At 39.9% G+C, this 11,061-nt stretch overlaps 1 protein-coding gene across 1 annotated transcript; it reads left to right on the top strand.

Annotated features, from left to right (window-relative positions):
* Positions 1 to 986: 986 nt before the first annotated feature.
* On the top strand, positions 987 to 9,748 carry LOC130116356 (olfactory receptor 52N2-like). Its single transcript, XM_056284272.1, has 2 exons — positions 987 to 1,882; positions 9,667 to 9,748. Exons 1-2 carry the CDS (start codon positions 987 to 989, stop codon positions 9,746 to 9,748), a joined length of 978 nt encoding a protein of 325 aa, XP_056140247.1.
* The last annotated feature ends 1,313 nt before the right edge of the window (positions 9,749 to 11,061 follow it).

The following is an 11,061-nucleotide window of genomic DNA, read 5'->3' as shown; positions in this document are numbered from 1 at the left end:
AATACAAGTGTATAGGGTGCATTCAGCAGAAGGTGCAGAGTTTGAGAGAAAAAAATAAGGCATTGTTGCATGGTGCATCTATGTGAAGCTCCAGAATACAAATCAGTTGTTGGTTGATACCTAAAATTTGCATTAAGCCACATAGACTGTTCTTCTTAAGGTTGCTGAAGGCATTCAATGGCTCCAGCAGACTACTGTGCATCTTCTACCCATCTGTAACCCCAATCAAACTGTTATTTGTTAATATGTATTCGAAGCATTGAATAGAGGCAGACTCATTAAACTAGTAAAATCACTACTTCTGTGGTAGCGCGAATCCTGGCACATTAAAAATGATGAAGATGAGGTTCAAATTTACCTCTTTTTTAGACAGCCTCCACCATCACTATAATAAACTATTTTATTGTTAAAATTATACTTTTATCATTAATATTTTATGTTCTTCTATGCTAAATAATAGTACATGTAGTTGTGTATGATGTGGCACTCTATTATCCTACATATCCTATAGGATATATTGCATATGCTACATATTTGTATTTTTATATAGCTCATGTTAGACTTTATCTGTAATCATAAAGTGTACCCACTATTCAATACCTAATATTTTACTGTTGCATTTTAAAACAACGAATTGGATTAAAATTACCAATAGGAATGATTGAAATTAATCTAATCTTGTCAGTACTGATTTAAACTATGATACATATTCCTGTACCTTTACCTTGACTTGTAAATCTGTCAATGCAAACTGTAATTTTGTACCTTAACAAAGATGCTGCATGCATTTTATGCATTACATTCAGTCCCTTTTTTAATATTAGTTTCAATTGTCTTTAAAAATGTATGGATGTATTTTATCTATAGCTTGATGCTACCTCCTGCACGGCATTAATAGTCTTAACTCATTCTGAAGAACACAATCATATTTTAAAAAATAAGTTTCCACCAGAATATTGTCTTTTTCTCCACAGGGTCTTCTCAGTATGAAGAACCAGACTTTCAGTGATGTCCTTCTCCTAGAGGGGTTAAATGTCCCTCCCCACTTCTTTTTTCTCACCTTCAACTTCTTCCTCATCATCTACATTTTCACCGTAGTGTCCAACATCGGCCTGGTGGCGCTGATCTTACAAGAGAGGAGTCTCTATCAGCCCATGTATCTGCTCTTCTGTAACATGAGTATTAATGATATTTTGGGGGCCACAACCATTATACCTCGCTTACTGAGTGACATTTTTGTAGCAAGCACAGAACGTTATATTTATTATACAGAGTGTGTCATTCAAGCATTCTGTTATCATCTCCATATAGGCACTGCTCACACGATACTTATGGTGATGGCCTTTGACCGGTATGTGGCCATCTGCTTCCCACTGCGCTATGCCACCATTATGACCAATAGGATGGTGGTGATACTAACTGTGTTGGCTTGGGGAGTAATCCTTGTCATGGTGGGGATCCTCTTAGGTCTCACTATCCGTCTTTCACACTGCAGACAGACTGTGTCACACCCATTCTGTGACAACGCCTCGTTGTTTAAGCTCTCCTGTCAAAATGTCAGCTCTAATAATATCTACGGCCTCTGCTACACTGTAATCCTACTAGGCTCATCCATTTTGAGTATAACTCTAACCTATGTAAAGATTGCTATGGTGTGTGTGACTAGGAAGAGGAAGGTGGTAAACAGCCGAGCACTGCAGACATGTGCCTCACACCTAGCGGCCTATGCCATTCAATTGGTCACAGGTTTCACTTTTGTAATCCTGCACCGTTTCCCTCAGTTGTCTGACCAGAGGAAGCTGGCATCCATCATGGTCATAGTTGTCCCTTCTGTTCTCAATGCTGTCATCTACGGACTTCAGATTAAAGAAATTAGACAAAAAATCATTAACATATTTGATAGCATTATGTGAGACTTTAATGAGTGACTTGAGTGGAATTAAATGTCACATAAATGCTTGTATTTCCCAAAATGTTTATTATTGAAAAGCAACTGTCCCTCTCAGATTTGGGACCAAGTCATTTATTTGCAAGTAAAAATTAAGTCTAAAGTTTTGGCACTGAAGTCTGAGTCAAGTCACAGGTTTCACTGATCAGGTTGAGTTAAGTCAAAAGTCAGTAAATTGGCTATCCATAATTTTTTTCCATGCTACAAAAATGCCATGTTTGATACCTTTTCCCACTGGCATTTTTGGAGCACCAGGCATTCAATTCATTAGCGTTCTGTAATTGCTTCTCTATATGCTATTTTTCATTGATGCGGGGGAACTTGACAAACATTCAAACATAGTGACACCTCCACTGGAAATGCATCAAGTCTGCCAAAAAATAAAGGGAGGAAGAAGGAGGGAGAACTGGCACATAGAATGGGTTAAAGAAATAAATAGTTGCTAAAATACAAGCTAAACATTATCTATTAATTGGGTTTAATTAAATGTTTGATGTAGCCTGAAATAATGTTCAGTATTACCATGTTGGATGACATTGTTGTGCAGCCTTCTGCCTCCAAAATTGCATGCCATGACTGCATTACCTTGCTGGTGTTCCAAAATTAGCGGCTGTCAGAAATTGTGACCACATTTACATTCATGTTTTCTGTGCATTCAGGATCCCATTTGTTTTGAAGGGAATGCTGGGATTTGCATCAAATGAACTACTGTGACTACCAGATGATTTTAAATCCACCGAAACTGAAGTAAGGACAACCACCTTAACTTTCATTTTTAATCCCTAAACAAGTCTCAATGTCTTTTTAATCCAATTTAATTTTATCTTAATTACAGATACCAAGAGAATTGTGTTTTGCCTTGCAAAACAGAAAATATTCAAGAGTGTATTTTACTGATGGAGGAACCATATAGTAATTATCAAACAGTGTCTAAAAGGTCAGACCTAGCATGGGAGCAAATATGTAAGACTATTCCACAATCATGTGGCATACCATCCTCTTTTGTTGGCGAAAGTGTAGCATTGCTCAGAGATAACAGTGTTTTATTATGATGTCTGACTTGATCCACTCAGAGAAACATAATTCTGTTACATGTTGTCTATAGCCTTGTGTCAACAAGGCTTCCACTGCATGATAAACATACAAAATAAGAAAGCCAGACACTGCATGCTGCTGCAGCACATGCACTGACACAATATAGCATAGCACGGGCCACAGCACCTAATTGTGTAGAATAATGAGCTATGAGACATTGTGAATCACCATGCAATTGGGTCAAAGTGGCTTAAGCAAAATGAAAACGTTTGTGACAATAAAATTGAAGAACTTTGGTGGGGTCTGCAAGGGCTAAGGATGGGGCAGAGGTCAGGGAGGCTTTCAACAAGTTAAAATAAAAATTGTCGGGGCATCCGGGTGGTGTGATGGTCTATTCCATTGCCTACCAAGACAGGGATCACTGGTTCGAATTCCTGCGTTACCTCCGGCTTGGTCGGGAATCCCTATAGACACAATTGGCAGTGTCTGCGGGTGGGAAGCCGGATGTGGGTATGTGTCTTGGTCGCTGTACTAGCGCCTCCTCTGGTTGGTCGGGGCGCCTGTTTGGAGGGAGGGGTAACTGGGGGAATAGTGTGATCCTCCCACGTGCTACGTCCCCCTAGTGGAACTCCTCACTGACAGGTGAAAAGAAGCGGCTAGCGACGCCACATGTATCAGAGGAGGCATGTGGTAGTTTTGGCAGAGGGGGTGGAGCAGCGGGATCGGGACGGCTCAGAGGAGTGCGTTAATTGTCTAGATACAATAGGGGAGAAAAAAAAGGGGGGGGGGGAGTTGTCAGCATGTTGTCAGTCCATTCAATTTATTTGGGTATGTCCAATGCTGTGGCCTGCTGTAAAGGACGTGACAGAAGGGCTTAATCGGGAATCCACCACCTTCAATAGCCTGTTAGACCTAAAACGTTCTCATCTGGCCCTTCATGACTGGCTGTGGGGCTTTGCATAATGCATCTTTTTTATTTGTAGTCAGATGTCTATGTCCTTTGGAAATATAATGATGTAAATATGTTATTCACTTCGAGCATTGCTGGAATTTCGACTTAGAAACTTTTTGACTTTTTTGGACCAAGGCAGGCAAGAGAAGTCTAACATCAGAAAGGCAACCTTCCTCAGTGGGTGTAGCCAAACACAAATCATCCAAATATTGCACCAATGTGGAGCCTCGGTGGAATGTAAGAGCTGAGAGGGCTTCCTTTAGTATCTGTGAAAACAAAAAGGCAGTGATGTATGTAAATCCTTGTGGCAAAACTTTATACACATATTATTCAACATCAAATGTGAATGGAAAAAGGTACTGAGGTTTCTCAGCCACAGCTACAGAATGATAAGCTGAGTTTGTATCAATGCATGAGAGATACTCAGCGTTAGTTGAAATAGTGGAAAGTATAGTTGCAGGGTTAGGCACTGCTGGAAAAGTGGTAATTACTATTTCATTAACTCTCCAAAGATCATATAGTATCATCCTCCATTGTATTTTGTCACCAGTACTTTTCCTAATCAGGTGATTTGCGTAGAGCGATTTTCCCTTGTTCCAACAAAGAAGCAATGACTGGTCTGAGACCCTTAATTTGCTCTGGTTTCAAAGGAAATGGTTTTCTTTTAGGGTTTTTTTTTGGTTTAGATGGATCTACCATAATCTTAACAGATCTGGCAGATTTTATGCATCAATAGGATGCTGCGCCTATAGACAATATGGATCCCTCAATGTGACGAGCATCTTAGCCTGTTCTTCTATCAGTAGATATTGAGTTGTCATGTGTGAAACTGTTTTTTGTAATGTATCAAGTGAGGTCTGATGTAATTCCAAAAATGCATTGCCAGGGGTACAATTAATCACAGCTCCTAATTTACAGAGGAGATCTCTTCCTAACAAGGTCACTGGAGTAGACATAGACAATAATAATAAAGTGTGATCATTAGAAGTAGGGTCTATGGTGACCTGTACAGGTTTATGTTCTGATATACCTTTCATGAAAACTGTCTCCCCAAAAGTCTGCAAACATACATCATTACATTACATTACATTACATTACATTACATTACATTACAGTCATTTAGCCGACACTTTTATCCAAATTGACTTACAATAAGTGCATTTAACATAGGAAATCAGGAGAACCACTAGTCATCAGAGGTCATAAGTGCATCTTCTCTCTAAACAAGCATCTAAGAGCAAAACCAGTGCTAAAGTAAAAGCGCAAGAAATAATTTTTTTTTAAATGAGTGAATACAATAAGTGCTAAGAGCAAGTAACAGGGTAGTACTTCTTGAACAGGTGAGATTTCAACCTGCGCCGAAAGATGGGCAGCGACTCTTCTGTCCTGATATTAGGCCAGGACAGAAAAGAGCCGTGACCAGGTTGATCGGCAGCAGGGGCCTCCGAGCGACAGGGCAACCAGGCGTCCCAAGGCAGCAGAGCGAAGTGGTCAGGCGGGGGTGTAGGGCTTGACTATGGCCTGGAGATAGGAAGGAGCTGTTCCTTTCGCTGCCCTGTAGGCTAGCACCAGAGTCTTAAACTGGATGCGAACAGCTTCTGAAAGCCAGTGTAGGGACGTGAGAAGGGGAGTTGTGTGGGAGAACATCAGAACACATATGAGCAAAAGGCTCCTGTATGAGTTATCAATTTAACGGGTTTGCCTGAAAAATTCCTTCTATAACAGTCAACTGTGAGTTGCAGACATTCTCTAGTGAAAATCCTGAGCAACTGGAGCTGAGGGGGTTGGTCGATTTGAGCATTAATTTTTCCAATGGCTGTAAATTTTGCAGAATGCACACATATCTTTAGGCAGCCTTCCTTGGCTTGAACGGCTCCTCATAGATCTTTTCTTGCCTCCCCCTCCCTGTTATGACATTCTCTTGAGGAATTCCACCTCTCCTACCTCTCCCTCCTCCCAGTTGCTGGCAAAGCAACGAAACAAACATTTTACAGGGTTTTTTAGATGTTTCTGTTATTAATTTACAGGTCTTATAGATACCACCAGTTAACCATTTATACCTAGATTTTATGAATTGGCCTCATAAATAAAAACAAAAAACAAAAAAACAGGTCCTCCACTGGACAGAGAACTTTAGCCAGAAAGGAAGTCTCCAGTGAGACAGTTATGACATGGACTGATCTATCTTTACCAGGTGAGACTGTGCACTACCACCGCCAGGATCCCAACATGAGATAGAGTGCATTTTTGCCAGAACCAGGTCTCTCAGACTTTATGTTTAGCAGACAGGGTACCCTACTAATGTCCCTCATCCAAATGCTGAGCCTCATATCAAATCATGGTAACCAGGTAATTTCATTTTAATATCCATAGTAGGTAAGGCGAAATTTCCTTAGTTCCAAAGTATCAGCAAGCCACCATATCTGGGTAACAGCACCAATAACCATCATGGAAATCAACAAGTCAAGTCAAGTCAAGTCAAGTTTATTTATATAGCACATTTAAAACAACCACAGTTGAACCAAAGTGCTGCACAAGCTTAAAATACAATATAAAATAAGTAACACATATGAATATAAAAATAAATGTAAAAGTAAAATAAAGGAATTAAAATGTAAACAATAAAACACAAGCGTAAAAGTATATTTCCACAATAAAATCACAGTGTCTAGCTCAACTTGAATTGAATGCCAGTGAGAAGAGGTAGGTCTTTAACCAAGATTTAAAAGTCTCTAGGGTCTGAGCAGATCTTATGTGTATTGGTAAGTTGTTCCAGAGATCAGGGGCAGCAACTGCAAAGGCTCTGTCACCCCTATTCTTAAGCCGGGATCGCGGAACATGTAAGAGCATCTGGTTTGCTGACCTGAGTGCTCTGACTGGTGTATGATAATATATTAGCTCAGATAAATAAGATGGTGCCAGCCCATTTAACGACTTGAAAACAAGTAATAAAATCTTAAACTGGATCCTAAAACAGACAGGAAGCCAATGAAGGGAGGCCAGTACAGGCGTTAAGTGATCACGTAGCTTCTTTCCTGTCAGCAGGCGAGCAGCTGCATTTTGTACAAGCTGCAGGTGACGAAGCGACGACTGAGCTATGCCAACATACAAAGAGTTATAATAATCTAGACGAGAGGTAATAAACGCATGAATTACCCTTTTAAGATCACTTGGAGGGAGATAGGCCTTTACTTTTCCCAGAAGTCGTAATTGAAAAAAACTTGTTTTGACTACTGAGCTTATTTGTTTGTCAAAGTTAAAAGAGCTGTCAAAAATCACCCCAAGATTCCTAACAGAAGAGTGACTGTAGGAAGCTAAAGGGCCAAGAGCACTATCATAACCATCCAGCAGATCAGACTGTCCATATACAATAATTTCAGTCTTATTTTGATTTAATTTCAGGAAATTTAACTCCATCCATGTTTTGACATCCTTTAAACAACTCAGCAAAGCCTGTATAGAATCACTGCTGTTTGTTTTTATAGGCAGATAGATTTGCAAATCATCAGCAAAACAATGAAAAGACATATTATGTTTTTTAGAAATGGACCCCAAGGGCAGCATATACAATGAGAAGAGAATGGGGCCCAAAATGGAACAACTAGTAGATGACAAGCTTGCAGGACACAGCATCTGCCAAGAGATGCCAGGAGAACACCACCTGCCCAAATGTATAGTGGCAGTTGTAAAATTTGGTGGAGGAGAAATAATGGTCTGGGTCTGTGTTTCATGGTTTGGACTAGTTCTCTTACTTCCAGTGAAAGGAAATCTTAATGCTACAGCATACAGTGATATCCTAGAGAAATTTGTGTTTCCAACTTTGTAGCAACAGTTTGAAGAAGGTCCTTTCCTGTTTCAGCATAACAATACCCACATACACAGAGTGAGGTCCATAGATAATAATAATAATAATAATAATAATAATTACAATGTGGAAGCTCCAACCATCCACACCTGAAAAGTCAAACAAAAAGCAAAGTGTCGTGCCCAAGAGCAAATGAAACAAAAATGGGGAGGGAAACAAATGCACGGGCAATACCCAAAAAGAGTAGATGAGAAAGATGTAGACCAACATATGACAAGCCAATGCCTTAAAACAGCTGGGCTGAAATCTGAAACAGAGGGCTTTATCCTCGCTGCCCAAGACCAGGCCATCAAAACCAATTACTACCGGAGCAAAATCCTCAAAGATGGCACAGACCCAGTGTGCAGGATATGTGGTCAATTCCAGGAAACCACTGACCATATCGTGGCAGGGTGCCCTGAGCTGGCCAAAACTGAATACCTACAAATACACAACAAGGCTGCCACATACCTGCACTGGAACATCTGCAAAGAATTCAACATCAACACAAAAGAAAATGATATGAGCATGAGCCCCAAACAGTAATAGAAGAAGACGACACCACAATCTTATGGGACATGCCAATACAGACAGATCGTGAGACAAAGGCCAACAGACCAGACATCATCATCAAGAACAAAAAAGAAAAAAGCTGCCTACTCATCAACATGTCCATCCCAACTGAAAGGAATGCCTCAGTAAAAGTAACTGAAAAACTTTTGAAATATAAAGACCTTGAAATAGAGATTGAACGAATGTGGGGAATGAAAACCACAACAATACTAGTATTGACAGGAGCCCTGGGACTTGTAAAAAAAAAAAGGGATGGAGAAATACACCCAACGGATCCCGGGTAACATCAGAATACAAGAACTACAGAAGATTGCACTACTTGGAACATCTCATATCCTAAGAAAGGCACTATCCATCAAATAGACTTCTACCTCATTCTAACCCTAGGCCCAAGGAATGGGCCCGGTTATTATGTTGTGTTATGGCATGAAGTTAAAGGAAATTTGTATAATAATAATAACATTTATATGGCGCTTTTCTAGACATCCAAAGCGCTTCACATTGAAGGGGGTAACTCACTTCAACCACGACCAATGTGTAGCACCCACCTGTGTGATGCACGGCAGCCATGTTGCACCAGAATGCTCACCACATGTCAGCTTGGGGTGGAGAGGGGGAATCTGTGAAGGGGAAACCAGAGAAGGGTTGGTAGCAGGGGATGTGGTTTGTCTCTGATACTTTACTGCACGTTAAGTATGATAGCCACCCAAATTAGAGCATCACGTAGGATCAAGGAAATAAATACATGATTTGCTGAGTCTGGTGTGGAAGAACTTGACTGGTCTGCACAGAGACCTGATCTCATCCCCCTCCAACACCTTTGGGATGAATTGGAACACTGGCTGGGAGTTAGGCCTTCTCCCCACCATTATTGCCCGACCTCATGAGTTGCTCTTGTGGCTGAATGGGAGCAAATCCCTGCAGTCATGTTCCAAAATCTAATGTTATAGCCACAAAGGGGTCCCTATGTGGCTATAACAGCCTCCACTCTTCTGTGAAGGCTCCATATTAATGCCCATGGATTTGGAATGAGAGGTTCAACAAACATATATGGGTGTAATCTTCGGGTATCCACATACTTTTGGCCATATAGTGTATGTCCTGTGGTATGTATGTTGGACTCACCCTAGATCCTGGCTGTAGGCCCCCAGACATAAATTTAATGTCCAGCAGATATTAACGTTAATACGCATATGCATAAAATAAAATGATAGTGGTCATATATGTATAGGAAATAAAATAATGTTTACACGACTAAAAGAAGATATTCTACATTATTTTTTTCCCCTTTATTTCTGTTGGGCAAAAGAAAGTCAAGAGTCACAACTGTTCCAAGTCCAAGTTAAATCTAAGTTTTTATTTTTTGAAGTTGAGTTTGAAGTCATCAAATTTATGACTTGAGTCAGACTCAAGTTGAAGTCAGAGTGACTTGAATTCACACCTCGGGTCCCTCTCCATTCTTTATGAAACAGTTATAGTAAAACACCCTAATTTTTATAGAGTATACTTTCATTTTTACTGAGCTGACTTTCAAAATCCAGTAAATCTAGTGTGTGGCCTTACATTAATGAATGACAAGTATGTATCCTTGCATAACTGACCAATTTACTAAAGGTTCCAGCACATTACATAGCAGGGAGGGAACCAAGGGAATAATAATAATAATTTTTAAAAAATCATAGATAAGCAAGCAAACAAGCAACATTTTTATTTATTAGCACTTTTGAAAACATACAGTTAAAAAGTGTTTTACACTCAATACACAAAATATGAATACATACATAAAATAAAGCAAATGAATCTAAGATATAGCATAGGGAGTAACAGACTAAGCGAAACAAAACAGAAGTCAGGGGTGGGGATTTATAAAAAGGCTTGCCTGAAAAGATGGGTTTTTAGAAGCCGCTTAAAACAGTCCAAAGATTCAGCAAATCTAATGGGCTGGGGAACATTATTCCAGAGGCTTGGGGGCTGAAACTGCAAAGGCATGGTCACCTTTTGTTTTGCAGTTGCAGTGAGGGATGGATAAAAGACTTGAGGTTTGAGGATCAGAGTGGTCAGGAAGTGGAGTGAGAAATGAAAAGATCAGAAATGTAACTGGGGGCAAGATCATGCAGTGCTTTAAATGTAATCAATAAGATCTTATAGATTATTCTGAATTTTATGGGAAGCCAATGGAGGGATGCAAGAATAGGGGTAATATGGGACCTACGGCTAATTCTAGTTAGTAGTCTAGCAGCATTCTGAACCAACTGTAGACAATTTAAAGTAGCTTGGTTGAGGCCAGAGTAGAGGGAGTTACAGTAATCTAGAAATGAAAGTGTGAATTAATGTTTCGATATCCCTAAAAGACAAAATATTTCTGATTTTTGCAATATTTCTTAGCTGAAGAAAACGGCATTGGCAAGCTTAGTAACATTGTGATTGAAAGACATTCTGGTCAGGGTTGATACCAAGATTTTTTTGCGGTAGGTTTGATGTTTGAATGAAGTGGACCAACAAACTGATCAACTGCAGTGGCAAAGTTCTCAAGACCAATTAAGAGAACTTCAGTTTTGTTGAGGTTTAGATTTAGGAAATTAAGGGACATCCAGTCTTTGGTGGCAGCTAAGCAATCATGGAGGGAGGACAACTGATTCAGGTTATTGGGTTTGGCAGAGAAATAGATCTGAGTGTCATCGGCATAACAGTGGTATGATATGTCTTGAA

This window comes from Lampris incognitus, chromosome 8 (genome assembly GCF_029633865.1).
Source record: "Lampris incognitus isolate fLamInc1 chromosome 8, fLamInc1.hap2, whole genome shotgun sequence".
Lineage (NCBI taxonomy): Eukaryota > Metazoa > Chordata > Actinopteri > Lampriformes > Lampridae > Lampris > Lampris incognitus.
The sequence above is the reverse complement of the archived record's forward strand: the minus strand, read 5'-3'. Positions and strand labels throughout refer to the sequence as shown.